Source organism: Cryptomeria japonica, chromosome 5 (genome assembly GCF_030272615.1).
Source record: "Cryptomeria japonica chromosome 5, Sugi_1.0, whole genome shotgun sequence".
NCBI classification, from domain to species: domain Eukaryota; kingdom Viridiplantae; phylum Streptophyta; class Pinopsida; order Cupressales; family Cupressaceae; genus Cryptomeria; species Cryptomeria japonica.
In genome coordinates, this window is record NC_081409.1 from 107,631,866 (window position 1) to 107,649,219 (window position 17,354).

Here is a 17,354-nt window from a genome sequence, read left to right on the forward strand (position 1 = left end):
CTATTGCCGTCGTACTAGTTTCCGCCGACACCGTACCAGTTTCTACTGACACCGTACCAGTTTCTGTCGTTGTCGTACTAGCTTCTGCTGCCGCCGTACCAGCTTCTACCACCGTAATACCAATTTCTGTTCTTGCTGCAAGTACAACCAAACTGATCTGTGGCAACGATATCCATCGCTGTGCCGACGGTTCCCCCTCTCCAATCTTCTGGAACATTGCACTCGTACTCTTCCATTGCGCTCGTAGCCCTCCATGCCAATCTTCTGGTTTGAATGAAACCCGCACTGTGTACCCTTGGAACTGGATGACCGAAGCTCATTCGTGAGGGTTATAACCGGATACCATGGTCCGTAGGACTGGCTCGAACTCTTTAATGTTAAATATGGGCATCTGCATAGCGTGGTTGACCTGTGCTTTTTTAAGCGATTCCTTCGTCACATGGTCTGGAGGGTTTTCCTCCCACCAAGTACGACATTCACTGCCAGCCACACTCTTGAATGCTACGTTTGCTGCCATGAGTTCCTTTGCATCCTTTGTTGCCTTCAATCTGCTCTTGGTTTTCCTGCTGCTGGCAAGTTTTGTGGTAGTCATGGTTGTACTGCAACTGCCTTTCTCTACTCTTCTGCCCATACCCCTTCCCGAGTCGTTATTATAACCGCCTGACAGATTATCTCGCCAGTTGGTACGACCCATTATGTCACTCTTCGTTTCCTTGCTGTACGGTCTCCTTGATTGTCCTGACAAGTGCCTATTGTACGGATGTCTCTGCCTGTCCACCTGGTACCTTATGTCGTACAGATCTCTATGTCTGCCTGACTGATGCCGTACGTCATACGAACTTTGCCTTGTGGGTGTGGTTGATGCTGATTGATGTACAGATGTTGATGATGTTGGCCGTACGGATGCTCTTGGCCATACGAATGTCTCTGTTTGTCTGGAAAATGTTAATGCTGGTTGTCGTACGGATATCTCTGCTCTGCATGTACTGGTGGAAGTGGGCCATACACCGTACAGTGGGGGTATACCCTCAAGGGTTATGGTCGTATGGTAGCTTCGTACGTCGTACGGTACTACAAGTTGACAACCTCCTGTTTCTCCTAAGCTGTACTCGTACGGCGAATGGTTTTCTCTTCCTCGTGCCACAATTCTAGTCACTATGTGTCATACACCGTACGAAGCCTGTATGCTGTACACTTGCTCCCCTTCAGATGAGTTTTGTATACCGTACATGTACGGTAGCCTAAGCCTTTCCCTTCCTGTATTCAGTACACCATACACCGTACAGTGGCTCCAGTCTCTCGTGCCCTGAATCCATACGTCGTACAGTATGACTTTTGTGTTGTTTGATAGACTCTGGCAATCTTCTGCAAACCGTACGCCATACGGTATAGCCCTCAGATTTTCATGCCTTCTTGATCGTTCACTCCATACCCTATACGAAATTGTCCCCTCTCGGGCATCCGTACACGTGCTCCGTACTATTTCTTTTGTCCTTGCAACATGCCATTGATCCGTACGGTGTACTACTTCCTTTCGTATGCCCAGTCTTGTCTGGTTGTTAGGTTCATCTTCATGATATTTCAATTTTTTAGTACTTGTCAACTTGGACTTAGTTGCTTTTTCCCTTACAAGTATCACCTGTGGTTTTGCCTCATTGCCCAGATTAACCTTCTCCACACCCTGTTCCTTGTACTTGATGGTTTTATCCCGTTCAAATTGGTGTGCTGGCGTGTCGTCCATCCGTGCCATTCCCTCTTGGTATCTACCGTACTCCGAGGGAAAATATTGTTCTTCCATCTCGTCGCTTGATTCTCCTATCTCACATATTTGAAGTATGTGACACTCTGGGTGGAAGAGCTCATAGTCCTCCATTTGCCAATGAAAAAGTCCTGCCATCGAATTGGCTCCATCCTCTGAACACCCGTCTAATTCCAACACTCCTTCCTCGTTGGGCTCTTTTCCGCCTCTGCTTCCATCGGAACCCCACTCCCATCAATTGGAATCTTCTGACTCGGAGTCTGATGACGCGAGCTCTTCGTTGACGGACTGGTTCCTAAGATCAATTACATACTTATGACCGTCACTCTCAATTGAAAGCGTATTTCTTTTCCAGTTATGATTAGCTTTAGCCATGATCAGCCACTCCCTTCCTAGAAGAGCATCGTACACTTTCCTTTCAAGCGGGATGACTACAAAATCTAGGAGGAACTGCTGCGTCCCGATTACCACCTTTTGTGCCATGAGGGTGCCGAGGGGTTTGATACCATGTTGGTCAGCACCGACCAGGTGGAAGGTTGGTGGCCAGAGGGTAGGCTTGCCCAGGCTTCGCCAGGTACCTTCTGGTAGTACGTTGACTCCAAACCTGCCATCAACAATGGTGTTAGTAAGCTTCTACCCCATTATATCCATCTCTACCATTGCTGGTTTCTGCCCAGTGCCCACCATGAGTAGCATAGGATTCATGGCATCCGTACCAGATTCCTTTACCAGGGTCTATCCTACATGGGTCCGTCCCCGTTTGGTTTTCCTGTCCAGGGTTAGTGTCCATGGTTATATTCGTCAAAGCCATCCTTATTTGTGGTATGGTTTGCAAAAGTTGTACACTCGTACGGGTACTATGGTTTGTAACATCTGCTTGATGATAGTTTTTTCTGGTTCTTGCCGGACTGGCGTATCGACGACCAGGTGCAAGGCCCTCCACTCTTCAGCCATCGCCCGCTGGATATCTGCCCTTGCTTCTTGAAGTCTTTCTTTTTCTGTGCGAGGGTCGGGGTACATGGCTTTCTTGTTTTGCAACCTCATGATTGCCAGTACGTCTTCCTTTGATCCCTCTACATCGAGCATGTTCACCCCTTTTTGCTTTGGGCAATCTATGTCCTCGTGATTCCCTAGACCGCATCATCTACACAACAAACTCCCTCCATCACCTCCATTTTGGCATTCTCGAGCGAAGTGACCCCATTCATTGCACTTTCTGCACTGAATCATGGGTCGTCCCTTTCCGTCGTATTGAATCCTGCTCCTTGGAGTGTTATTATTGGATTTGTTGTTCCCCCGTCGATTGTTTTGGTACCCTTCGGGTGAGGCGTCAAGGTTTGTGGTTGGCCTTGGAGGTGTTGCTAGTGGCGTGGTTTGGTCGGGTTGGGCGTAGAGCACTTGTGTGCTCCGTGCCTTCAAGTTGTATGGGCATTCCTTGGTGGAATGTCCCATTATTTGGCAGATGTCACATAAGACTTTAAGGGGACAACCTCCTTTAGTGTGCCCTTCGGTCTTGCAGTCAATACACCATAGTTCTTTTCCTTCCCTACCACTTTCTTTGTCACCTTTTAACTCCTTCATCATCCTCATCATATCCTTGCAGAGTGCTTGCACTGTTTTTGATCCTCCGTCGCTGTCATCGTTCGTACTGTCACCATCGCTGGTTCGTCGCTTTCCTCGGGATGTTTTGTTTTCACTTTCGATATCCATGGCACGATTGTATGCTTCATCGTACGATGACGGAGGTACTACTTTCATCGTCCTTCTTAGGGATGGTACCAATCCTTCCATGAACCACCATTTCTTGAGGCCATCTGCCGACTGGTTCTCCATTTTGCTCAGTAGTTCTCTTAGTCGTCTGTTATATGCGCGCACGCTTTCGTTTTTTCCTTTTTTGGTGTTGTAAATTTTTGCCACAATCTCGTTGTCGTCCCGTAGGAGTTTGAATTCTTCCTTGAAGGCCTTCTTCAGATTGCTCCAAGATGTTTTATGCTGAGCATCAAGGTCTGTGTACTAGTCAATAGCTATTCCTCGCAAAGTGGCTAGAAATGCCTTCACCCAGTAATCTCGGTCGTCTTGGCCATTTGCTTCCCAGATGGTAACGTTTGTCTTGCAATGCCGTACGAGATCCTCTGATCTGTCACCCATGAAATTTGGAAGTTTTTGTTTCTCCAGGGTGTGTGCCATCATTTTTTTCTGTGCGGTTTTATGTAGTGCCTGGAAATGGCTATATGCCAGGAAGGTACTATGTGTCCGGGTAGTGCCGTACGCTCCTGGTTTGGTTGGGTCCCTGCCAACCGGGCTTTGGTCACCTTCACTTCTATAGTCCCTCCTTCCCGGGGTTTCCGAGTCTGATCTTCCTATTTTGATGCCTCTGACAATGACAAGTTTTTAATGTCGGACAATGTCGCTTCGAAAATAGTGGCGATTTCCTCGTGCAGGTCTCGTACCACCTCTCCTTGTTCGGGAAATTTTGATTGTGTGCTTTGTGATTCGGTTCCAGAGTCTTCTTCACTTGACTTCGAGTGTGGGGCTTGGTCGGCGAGATCTTCCTCCACTACGTCTGGAAGTGGCAGGTTCCTGGCGACCTCGGCCAACTCCTTCCACGTACACGGTTTTTGCCTCTCCCGACTACGACTCTGACTCACACTCCGACTTCTGTTGTGTTTCTCTGGACTCCTTGAGTCGACAACCTCTCTTAGTCGTCGTCTCATATTGGCCTGTTCTTTTATGCGGAGGGATCACCGTACGATTCCCTCGTTTACTCCTTCGGTAGCAGTGGTATGTCTGTCTTTGTTCGGCCGTAGGGGCATCAAGTGCCAAAGGTATGGCGCTGACTGGCCTCCCTCTCCTCTTCCTCCCTACGATTCCGTTCCTCATACCGTCAGAGAACTTGTTGCCGTCAAAGTTCCTTTGCTGTTTCCTCCCTTTGGTCTTGGAGTGCAATCAAATTCCTGGCGAGTAACCTTGGAATACTTCCGAGTAGGTCAAAGATGGAGGTGCTGACGGTGACTTCACCACGTACCGTACCTTCCGAGACGACTCCTTCTTGAGCCTCTCGCTGTACGTACTGCGTGACCGACACATCCCACAACTCCACCAAGTCTACCGTCAACTGATCCTCTCGTTCCTCTTCCGCGATACTCTCTTCGTGTGTGTTGCTATCCACGATAATTAATTGTTGGTTAAATGGTCGGCCCATTAATTGCTTCCACCTGTTGCCATGGTTATCTCCAGGTTCGTTCAGGCAACAGTGCCAAAATGTTTAGTCCTAAATGTATAGTGGTGGATAATCAATAACACAGTGGTACCTGCACGTACCAGCATTCATAGAACAAAACAACTGTACATCATCATAATATAAACAATAGATGATAGTAATTAGACCAGAAAGTTATATCTTTATTCCAATGTCTCCCATTCCATACATGATCCCCCCCTTTGAGGTTCCAACCAAACAATATATAGACCCGACTGTTGGCCAAATTGCCAACCGTCACCAACTCCCAACTACCCGACGGGAACCTTTCGGCAACAACAAAACATAACCACACATAACACACTTATAATTATTATTCATACTAACATACGTTTTTACCCCTAACAAAAATGTTATAATAGAAAGAAGATACCAAAGGCATGGTTGATGAAAATAAGGATTCGATTCAGAATTTATAGAGATTTGAGGATTGAATAGATGATCAAGATCAAATTTGATTTTGAGAGATCAAAGGCTAGGATCACATAAGAGGGCGAGTTAAGTGGAGGACGAAATAGGTAAGCGGAGTAAGAAGTGGAGAAGAAGATATGAGTGAAATTGGAAAGATGGAAGAGAAAAGTGGATAGAGAGAGAGAGAGAGTAGTGAAAATGGAAGGTGTAAAATGTAAGTGGAGAGATATATAAGGGAAGGTAAGAGTTGAGTGAGAGTTACAAATAGAAAATTAGTGAGTGATAAATAAATAAATAATTTTTTTTATTTTCCTAATAAAAGAGATAATTAATTAAATGTAAATTTAATTAATTATATTTAAAATTGATGATAAATTAAATAACTAAAAAATTATCTTATTTGAGAGGAAAGGATAAGTTAAGAGATTAAATAATTAATAAAATATTAAATCTAAGATGAATTGATAATTAGGGTGAATGAAATGATAATTAGAGAATTGTTGATTAAAGATAAGTAGAAGAAATTACTAGTAAATAATTAAATTTATTTAATTGAAGTATAGAAGAAAGACATTGATGTCTATTGAATGATAAAAAATCAGTTGATTGACATGGATGAAAAATTAGTAAAAAGTGTTGATGCATACAATGGACAATTTTTAGTGTCTACATTTTGCCTATCTTTGAGACAATGTGAATTTGAGCATTGCTTCAAATAATTTTTTTAAAAATTGATTTAAATTGTACCTCGGTGACGGTAAGATATTATGACGCCTCCTCAAAAAATTAGGCATAAAATTAGGATCTTGAGGCCAATTTGTCAACATTCAAATATGAGTCTAAAAACATCTTCGGGTAAAAAAAAAAGAGTTTGTAGGGTCAAGTTATGAGGTTTGGAAGGCAAAAGAGACCGCAACCAATACAAATAATTCAATCACCACTCCCCTTTAGGTCAAAATTAGGCTATGAATAGGCCATTAGGGATCCTTTTAGGCTCATTTATGCATGTGCATTAGAGAATTCTAGAAGATCAGATCTAGCATGCAGTGAGACTTTGTGAGGCTATGACAGACATTCGAGAGCATGGGCATTGAGGATCGAGCGAACAACAGGAGCACCTCCAAAAATATGTATTTCATCCTTGCTTGTGATTTTTGGTAGATTTTTGTAAATTTTCAAAACAAAATTCATATTAGACAAATGCGTCATCACGTATTTGAGCACACAAAAGAAGCATTTATGGATTTAATGTCATAATTATGAAATTGGCACCACATTCTTTAAATTCAATACATTTGGTTGAAAAACCCTAGTTGTTCGAGTGCACCACATATTTTTTTTTCTACACTAAATCTGCAAACTTTGATGCATCGCATGTGTGTATTTTCTACACTATATTTACAAACTTTTATCAATATTGCTAAATGAAACACATTCACTTAAACACATTGCATTTGTCTAAATGAAACACATTTGATTATTGACTTTGAAATTGACTTTTTTTTTTGAAATTATTAGCCCATTTAGGTTAAACATGACAAATTTGACCTTGAAATTAATATAGAATAGCCTTTGACCACAAGTATGACTCTGACCCTTGTATACATGAGATAGTAGACCCAATTGTATGTATTTGTGACATTAGCTAGGTGAGGGGGAGTGATTGATACTTTACACACTAGGAATCTATCATGTTTACTTCAAACCTAAGATTGAGCCTAATCATGGTTTGATCACAGGTTTAGCGGAGCGATAGCATTCTAAGACTAGCTCCTTTTATCTACCTACTGGGGAGGCTTCTATGACTTTAGAGGATGTATGCAACATCCTATAGATTTTGATTGCAAGAGAGAGAGTAGCATATGAGAGGGATGCTAGTATAGTAGCACCGAGTTGATTGTTTCAATGTGATGCTCAAGATCTAGGTATTGAACAATATGAGATTTGATGGGACACCATGGTAGAGTTGTATGATAGGTTGATTTTGATCATTTGTGCAATTGTAGTAGGGGTACTAGCTCCAAATAGACAAGGACATGAATTTCCAGTTGGATGGGGCCACATTCTCGAGGGTATGATACTACAAGGCACAATCTAGGCTTGGGAGCCTCGTGTGTTACTAATGCTTTACTTCCAATTGTATGATGTTCAATGATAACTTTAAGAAACCCCCCCTCAAAAAAAGATATAAAATCCTGGCGAATTTTTATTTATTTTGGATAAAAATAATAATTTTTATTGATGAATCTTTCATTTTTTAAAAGAAAAATATTAATTTTATTGGCGAATTTTTTTACATCAAAATTCTTTGGTATAAAATCTTGACAAATCTTAGAAAAAAAACATGAGTATGCATTAATTACTATTGCAAATAATTTCATGTAAAAAATAAAATTCTTATAGAAAAGTAGAGGCCTAAGGTGTAAATCATTAATGAGTTTAAAGGGTAGACACTACTTTATCTAGTTACTACCATTAATTTGAATTAATCTAATTGCCCTCTTTGTATTTTGTCAGATAAAATGTACTTAAAATTTGTAATACTCTTGGGTCCCAAAATTGATTTTCATTTAGATCAACAATTGGAAAGCAACTCAACCCCCATGAGCATTACAACTTGTAGGTACAATTTACCTCATGCAATGTAATGATGGTCATTAGATTATATTTTGAATAAATGGTGACAACTAAAGATTGTCGATAAACCATAAAGTAACTAATAATTATGATGTATTATTGGTGAATTAATTTATTGTTTTACATTAAATTATAATTTTTTTGCGAATGATACAATCATGCATAGAATTTTTGGTGAATATTTGAGTTCAAACATTTAATAAAAGAAAATCTCTGGTGATTTAAATAAGAATAAAATAAAATATTGTAAAAATGTGGTGATTTAGGTCAACTTAAAACTTGAACTATTAGCCAAATTTTGATTTTTAAATTTTTAAAAGTAACCAATTGGCAAATATTAGCCACTAAAAAAATCACTGATGATGTTGCTTATAGAGGTACTTGTTCTATTGGGTGTAGGGGTGACATTGATACAAGTTTGGGTCTCAAAGCATATTGTGGTGTGCTATCTTATCATAGGGAGATGAGTCAAGCTCAAATTGCCATATATATTTATTGTTATGTCAATGTCATTGCACAGAAGTGACTGGGACACACACTATACTAGAGGCATGAGATAGACTTATTGAGTGACTTTGCATGGAGGCATTACAAAGACAACCTTGGTTGGAAGGGCTAGCATTTTTCATACTATTGTTAATAGAGATAATTGATTGGGAGGACTATCTCTAGCTAGAGGATCATTAAGTTACACTTACCAAAGAGGTTATTGAGATAGTCCGGGGAGCAATAGGGTGTTCTCGTAGGTACAACTTATTTTGTACACTCCTCTTAGGAGGTAGGTAATTGAGGGCTAGTTGCGAGTCCATAGTTCATATATATAGAGTTTCACCATTTAGAACCTAGATAGTGGGGAGCTAGGCCAGAGGTGATTGATATGAGCATGACATCTCAATATGACACATGGTGGGCCACACAAAGGCCTACGCTATTCACAGATCCATATATGCTCGTCCCTAGGGAGATAGAGAGACCATAGAAGACAAAGAGAGGGAGAGGGAGAGTGGGAGGCAAAGGAGATGGGTTGGGAGAAGAGATGATGGTGATGATGGTGGTGATGATGGTGGAGGTAAGGGGATGAGATTTTGATCCCTAGATTTGTTCAAATATAGGAGGCTGGCGAGGAGCTTGAAAGGGATAAGAGGAGTATGATGATGAGGAAAATGAAGAGGTCACCATAGATGAGGGTCTTCCCAGGGATGAGGATATGCAAGATGTTGCTACTGGAAAGGATGCAAAGGACATCCTAGATGATGGAGCTATGTGAACATAGATTAGGATTTAGAGGGACCAGTTTGCTGAGCTATGATCACATTTAGATGCAAAGAGGGCTGCATGGATGGCAAAGACAGACACATTGATAGCCTCTCAAGATACTAGATAGTGGTTAGAGCCTATATAGATGATTAGATAGCACAAAGATTGATTGCATTTTGTAGACACCCAAAAATGGTCAACGCTTGCGAGGTCATACTTTAACATTTGCGCATTGCCTCATTTTAGGTTTTTGCGCCGCATTAACATTTCTCCTATGTCACGCACTTGGTCTTTATCATTTGCGAACATTGAGTCATTCTTCTACATTCCTCAATCATCTCGTCCTCGAATTTGGTCTTGTCGACAACATTATCCAGTCATGATTTTGATCAATTTTACTCTGTCGCATCAATGTGCGTATTCATTTGTCATCATTTTGGACATCGTCAATCCTAATTAGGGTTTAGTCCTCTTATCAATCTTGTCGATTTATCATCAATCCTTCAATCTTGTCGTTTTACGATCAATTTGTCATTGATCGTGGTCATGTCTAATCTTGTCATCTTGCAATCTATTTTGTCAATTTTGACATTTTGCAATCAATTTTGCTATCGATCATTGTCTGTCTCAATTATGTCAAGTTGGATCAATTTGTCATTGTTCCTTGTCAATTGGCGCATCTATCAATCAAATCATTCTGTCGCATTGGTCCTTTATCAATTCAAAATCATGACATTAATTATCTCTAATCAAGACCTAATTGTCATCTTCGCATTTCTAATTCGTCTTCTAGGGTTTTATGATTTGGTCATTTAACCTAATTTGCCATTTCTTCCTCTAGGATTACTAAATTATTTATTAATCCTAAGTCTTCTTATTACAATTAAATCTTTATTTAATTGGCTAATTATTCCTCTTTGTGAATTGATTAATAAATGAAAAATTATTAATTAATTCACTAATTTTCCTAAATCCTATTTTTCATCAATTTCTAATTCCAATTTCCTAATTGGTCATCAATTTCATTTTCCTAATTTTCAAATTTCTAATTCTTTTTCCCTCCTATTTCATCTCCTAATTCTATGGGAGTGGCATTTCAATTTGTCATGAAATTGTCATAATTGATTAATCAATCAATTTTGACATGAAATGTGTCATAATCAATCAATCAAAATTGTGCATGGAAAGTGCATAATTTGCATAATTTGTCATAATTAACATATTGATTTGCAATTTCCATTTGAATTGCATCATGCCAATCTTGTCACTTCTCCAATTTCTCTATAAATTGGATAATTTTTCTTCAATCAACCCCTTCTAATAACCCTTCGAATCCCTTGACCCCTTCAATTACTTCTTGAAATCCGAATTGCTGTCAAACTATCAAATTTTAGTTCTAGTACTCTTGAGCTTTTTGCTTTCAATTGTGAGAGCACTTGTAGGTGAGATCCACAAAACTATTGAAGAGGAAAGAACAACAATGGAGCCGCATGGAAGGAGTATTCAATCTTGAATCTGGTTTGCATAATGTTTTCTTTTGAATGCTTCATTTTCATACCTCTATTGAATGTGTATTGTGATTAGGTTCATTGCAATGAGTATTTCTTTGATTGAGCTATCATGTTTAACGTTTTGATTTGATCTACTTCTCTTGTGATGATTCCTAATTTCTATGCTACACATTTATATAAAATCTTAGTGTGCATGAGATGACTTGCTGGATCTTAGAGGCCGAGAAATAGATTCTCTATTGGCTGGAGCTTTATGAACTCCCACCCTTTCATTTCGCCCTTTTTGCCACAAAAGAGAAAGCATCAAAAATGTATTTTGGCTTTGCCCTTATGCTCAACATCTTTGGAACTTTCGCTTCTCCACCTTCCATTCCTTGTTTCCCCCAAATTGTTCTTGGAGAACTGGTCTTCTTGGACTTTCACCATATCACAACACTATTACTCAAACCCTTAGGCAAATCACCCTTAAGCATATTTGGAGATTTCACTGTTTGGCTACCTTCACTCACACTTTCCATTCACTCAAATCTGAGGTAGTGATTGTATCTACTAACTTCTCTTTACAAACCCATATTCTTCAATCTACTCATGAGACTAACTTTGAGTTCAAGAATACTTTACGTGATTCACAAGTTCAACTCAAAGCTTTTGAGGCTAGCTCTAAAGTACCAAACTTCTAGTTTGGAGGTAGGCAGGAGTAAGCAACATAGATATCATACTTCGAATAATTACTCATTTAATTCCCGAATCTTCAAATGTTGTGGCTGGAGACAGACTTGGAATTTGATGGCCTATATGATTGGTTTTTTACTTTTGGACCGTATATAATAACTTAAAAAATTATTAGATCATATGGATTGATGTGTTATTTTTTTATAAAACTGTATATATGATACTTTAAGTTATTAGTAAACAGTAAAAATTTATTATAAATAAATACAACATAGTATTCTAATTTATAATATTTATTATAACAATATAAATTGGTTTAGAATATTTTGAAAAGGTAAGATATAATTGTTTCTAATTTTTAAAATATTTTAATATAAATTTTTAAAATAGTTTTTATTTTCTTATATAAATTTAAAAACATGTCATATTATAGATAAAACTTAAGATTTTGACATTTATTATTAATAATTATTAATTGATAATCAATATTTTTTTTTAAATGTCCAATGAAAGGCCTTACCAAACAATAATAACATTTTCATATGACCAATCTGGCTGAAGATACTTCTGTTAAATTGGATCAATGTCTTCATCAGTATAACAAAGATCTCCCACCATATCATTGAGAGCTGCTTACTACATGTTTACAAGTTGATTGGACAGATATTTTCTATATGCTGTTTGCACTGCTTACTCTTGCTATTGCTATTATTGTTTTGCTACAGCATTTTGTGCAAATGCTGTTCTGTGTATATTGATTGGATGTTTTATTGCTGTTTCCAGCTGCTTACTCCTCTTGCTGTTGCTATTAATGTTTTGCTACAGCATCTTGTGCAACTGCTGTTCTGTGTAATTGATTAGATGATTTATTGCTGTTTCCATCTGATTATTCTTGCTGTTGCTATTATTGTTTACCTAAAATTTCTTGTACAGCTGCTGTTCTCTGTATCTGTAACTGTTATTGTTATCTTAAATAAAAAAAAACCGCGGAACATTTCAAAGTCATTTCACTATTACACGTCTCGTCGTTCGTTCTAAGGTACTTCCACTAATAGCCACTTGCTTTCAGTCCAAATGAATCTGCTTCCACACACTTGCCACCACAGATCGGCGTAACATAGCAGAAGTTTGCCTGAGTTTGGTACAACATTGAGTAGCTGAGTGGTCCTTTATACAACTTCACCAATGAACAAGCCCGCCTTGTGGAAACGTGTTGAAGGATTTTCCATTCTTTGCTATTTATTTTCTGTAATAACAGAAAATGTCATTACAAATGGAAATGCATTGCAGACTGTTGATTCGTTCTGTGATTTGTCTCTGTTTGGTGGGCTTTATTGCTGCAAAATGTGTTCCTGAAAGATGTGGGTCGATGAGTGTGAGTTACGCTTTCTGGATTAACAATTCTGATTGTGGGTACCCTGGTTTTAACATCATATGCAAGAAGAGCAAATATACTGGGATGTTCGCTCCGTTCTTTAGAGCTTATGCAGGTAATTATACTGAGCATTATCTTCCAGGTTATGATTCAAGATTATGCATATCAATTATACGGGTTACCTCATCATAAATTCGACTTCTCTGAAAGCCGAGTCATGTAATGAAAGTTCGATCTTCTTTCAGCCACCAAACGGTGGGCCTTTCACCATTTCCATGTCCAACAAGTTGTTGGTTGTTGGCTGCATCACTTTTGGTAGCTATGCATTTAAGCAATGGGGAGATGCGAGATGTGTATCAACTTGTGTCTCTCAAAATGATCCACCAAATTGCCGCTATGGGTGTTGTGAAATTACCCTTCCAGATAATTGGCAGTGGGTTAATTTCACGGGCGGAGGTATGTTTGGTTTGCGCAATGATACCACCAACATTTTTGATGACAAGTGTGGCTTCTCCACTGTATTGGAGCCCTCCACCTTCACCCAAGTCGACAATGAAACAAACCTCTTTTGGGGACAAGGTAGGAAGGCTTATTATGGCCTCCGCCTTAACTGGGGTATCAGCCTCCAGAATTGCTCAATGGCTACAGCAACTGCCAATTATTCTTGCTCCTTCAACGCAGAATGCCTTGACTCCCCATCAGGACAAGGGCACGTATGCAAGTGTCTTCCTGGATATGAAGGAAATGATTACTCTAATGGCACAGCCTGCACAGGTATGTCTGCCATCTACACTTTTTGTTAATGTCGTGATTTTCTAATTATGAGAATTAAAGATTGTGTCTTTATTCATAAAATATGATTTAACAAATTTTCTTGAAAATCCTATTATCCTATTTCAATTAGTTATGTACATTAATATATAAATTTCAAATCACTAATGGCTTATTAATCATGATGGATGATCAGATGTAGACGAATGCAGTAATCCCAACTTGAATATTTGCGTTGGACGGTTGAAAGGAGGTATTTGTCATAATTTAGTAGGTGCTTACAATTGTTCATGTGGCAAGGGTTATATTGGAGATGGGTTACAGATTGGGACAGGCTGTGCCTCCACAAACTCAAATAGCTCCATCATCCCAGCAATTATAGGTGATTTGTCCATATTCAATTTACATGCCTATATTTAAGCTAAAGTCACTTATCATTTGCAGTGTTTCTTTATGCTCTTTATCTAGAAATCATGGTCCATGATTTTTTTTATTTCGGGTTAAAGTGCAGGCTCTCTTTCTTCATTTGTTGGAGTTTCTCTAGGAGCTTTTGGATTATTTTGGTGGTTCAGGTGGCGTCGTTTGCGGAGAGATTTCAAGCATAATTGTGGGATTCGGTTGCAGAAAGAAATCGCTTCCAAGGGAGGAAAAGACTTCAAAATATTTTCTGAAAGAGAGTTGCAGAGAGCTTCCAAGTCTTATTCAACAGAATTGGGGAGAGGCGGCTTCGGAAAAGTGTATAAAGGAAAACTCTCTGACGGTAGGGAATTGGCCATTAAAATGGCCGTATCGGCTCCGATGAGTTGATAAACGAAATAATGATTCTGTCCCATATGAGTCACAGGAATGTTGTGAAATTGTTTGGTTGTTGCATGGAAAGTCAGCTCCCTTTGCTTGTATACGAATTTGTTCCGAATGGAACACTTTCTCAACATCTAAAGTCCTGCCAAAATGACTTGCCGTGGGAAAGACGACTGCAGATTGCCATCGAGTGTGCAGAGGCTGTAGCATACATGCATCATGAAGCCTCTCAGCAGAGGCTGTAGCATACATGCATCATGAAGCCTCTCAGCCAATTTTCTATCGCGATATTAAATCCTCCAATATTCTTCTCGATCATACTTTCACTCCAAAAGTGGCCGACTTTGGTATTTCTCGTCTGCAACCTTCCAATGAAATGCACCTGTGTACTAAATCTCCTTCGGGCACTCTGGGTTACGAGGATCCCCAGTTCAAGGCAAGCTGCCAGTTTACAAACAAGAGTGACGTTTATAGCTTTGGTGTAGTTTTGGTGGAGCTTCTCACTGGTAAACCTGCGGTCATGTCTCCTCCTGAGTTGTCTCGAGATGGCGATATGTACTTCTTATATGACCATTTCCTATCTGCATTTAATGACAATCGCTTAATCCAAATCGTAGATCCCAGAGTTGTGAGTGACAGAACCCTAGTGCAGATGAAGAATATGGCACAACTAGCAAAAGCATGTTTGGAAATGGAAGGAATGGCAAGGCCATCGATGAGAGAGGTGGTGGGAGAGCTTGCTTGGATAAGAGGAGGCACAAGACAACCGGGGATTTATGGGGATGTGACACTTCTTGAGCGTAGGGGAACTTCAAGTTAACCAATATTCAATCAGCACGGTGAGAGTACTTTCCCCATTATTGCTCTTGTCCATCTGCTACTATGATTACAGCGGAGGGCCTTCCACTGCATTGATTCCGATGTCAAGTATGTATTGAAGATGATCAGACAAAAAGAGTAGCGTGGTAAGGTATAATTTTTGGAATATACGTTCAAAATAAACGTACGAGAAGTCCTAGTTAGGTGTCAATCATCTAGTTTAGTTTCAATCAATAATAGTTAGCTGACAATAGTTTCAAAATTTGTTGTTGTTAAACTTGTTGCTAATAGATTGGAGAAGCTATACCTCATTGGGATTATGAGACATATATGTGAGGATTGATATCCAATTGTTCAAGGGAGATTTGAAAATTTAGATAGACCTTTATGAGGGTGATGAGAGACTTCATGTGCAAATGGTGTCCAATGATGTTGGGAACTTGGTTGATAGCTAGGTGACCATACTTGCAGTTGACGAGTGGCTTGGTGGCTTGGTGCAGTTAGAGAGCAACTTAAAGAAGTCTTATTAGTCTATGAACTATTTTCAAAGTACAACTTTTACATAATGTATTTTCCATTATTTTATAAGTCAATTTATTATTGTAGCGTTAAAAAAACGTGTGAGAAATCCTAGTTAAGTGTCTTGAAGCCATCTTTAGTTAATTGTCAATCAACAATAGTTAGTTGGCAATAGTTCTAGTTTGCTCCAATTAAATTTGCTATTATGTAGGAAGACCAATGAGTGTTTTGATGATCCTACAAATTTGTAAATTCTTGTTATGAATGATAGGATATCACATATTCATATAGTTTATTTTTGATAAAAAATATATTCTATAAAATAGATTTTGAGATTTGTATTATAAATGATATTTATTTCATTTTTAATTTAATGTTTTGTGTTATAATGAGTGGTTTACGAAAAAAATTATATATATATTTGCATCTCTTACAAATTTGAATATAAAGATTAGTAATTGTAAGAGAAACATAATCTATTGTTTATAATGCTGAAAAAATAAAATAACATACTTTAAATTATAATTTTAATGTTTTAATATTTTATGTCTTGATTACAGTTATAAAAATTAACATATAAATGCATTTGCATATTCATGATACATGACGAGGATCAGGGACCTAAAAGGTTGTTCAATCCATTTCATAGTATTATGCTCATGCACTACATGTATTGAACATGACTTCTCCCACTAGAATAATATATAGATTGCATTTGTATGATAGTTTAAATGATGGTAACTAATTTGAAATCACCAATTATACAAGTTGTTAGTAAATTATTTTATGGGGCTCTATACTACTAGTTATTGCTGCTAATGTACTTTGTACAAAAAAGTTCAATCATAACATACATGATGTTTGTATTAAATAATACCAAATACAATCTTATGTAAATTGATTGTTACAATATATTATTATCAAAGTATTCAAGATGCATAAATTATGATATGTCTTCATTAAGTAAGAAAACAATAATTGGGTTGGTTTGTTGTTTGTGTTATATTATATTTTCTATGTAAATTATCAAATTAGATTATTTTTATTTTAATGCTATGAATAGTTTGTTTGTTACAAATATGCAATAGTTGTGTTTAAATGGTTCATGTGAAATTAAATACCACATTCATTAAAATAATAAAGCACATAATTATGTAGTTGTAGAGGTAAAAATAAATCATCATGGTATCTATGCCAATACATGCAATAGTCAAGCAATCAATTAACTAACTTATATAACAGAGATGACTAAAGAAACAATATTGAAGTGTATGCTAAAATGAATGCTATTTTTTTTTCAAAGAAAGAAGCACTTAACTATTTGTGTGACAATATATGTTCTACAATATAAATATTTTTATATCCAAATTAGAATTTTTCTATCATATCTACATTGTGAATCTTTGATGAACTATAGAATAATTTCACACTAACTTGTTTAAAACTACATGTGAGAAATTGACCTAAAAAATCACGGTGTTTAACTAGGACCTTCTAATTAAAAAAAAAAAACTCAATAGTGTTATTCATTTCATAATTTTAAACTCATGGGTTTTATGTTTG

General features: G+C 38.1%; 2 protein-coding genes across 2 annotated transcripts; both read left to right on the plus strand.

The window, feature by feature from the left end:
- Positions 1–3,495: 3,495 nt before the first annotated feature.
- LOC131068158 (wall-associated receptor kinase 3-like) lies at positions 3,496–14,459 on the plus strand. The gene is made up of 7 exons (XM_059220377.1): positions 3,496–3,504; positions 12,290–12,355; positions 12,440–12,537; positions 12,797–12,996; positions 13,305–13,655; positions 13,849–14,034; positions 14,164–14,459. The coding sequence occupies exons 1-7, from the start codon at positions 3,496–3,498 to the stop codon at positions 14,457–14,459; spliced, it is 1,206 nt and encodes a 401-aa protein (XP_059076360.1).
- Positions 14,217–15,273, plus strand: LOC131068146 (wall-associated receptor kinase-like 4). Its single transcript, XM_059220378.1, has 2 exons — positions 14,217–14,653; positions 14,692–15,273. Exons 1-2 carry the CDS (start codon positions 14,471–14,473, stop codon positions 15,271–15,273), a joined length of 765 nt encoding a protein of 254 aa, XP_059076361.1. The 5' UTR covers positions 14,217–14,470.
- Positions 15,274–17,354: the final 2,081 nt, after the last annotated feature.

Coding starts and splice junctions, on each gene's coding strand:
- LOC131068146 (XM_059220378.1), top strand. CDS start 14,471: ATGATTCTGTCCCATATGAGTCACAGGAATGTTGTGAAATTGTTTGGT. Junction 14,654..14,691: donor TTGCCATCGAGTGTGCAGAG/GCTGTAGCATAC, acceptor CTCTCAGCAGAG/GCTGTAGCATACATGCATCA.
- LOC131068158 (XM_059220377.1), top strand. Junction 12,997..13,304: donor GTTCTTTAGAGCTTATGCAG/GTAATTATACTG, acceptor TTACCCTTCCAG/ATAATTGGCAGTGGGTTAAT. Junction 13,656..13,848: donor TAATGGCACAGCCTGCACAG/GTATGTCTGCCA, acceptor ATGGATGATCAG/ATGTAGACGAATGCAGTAAT.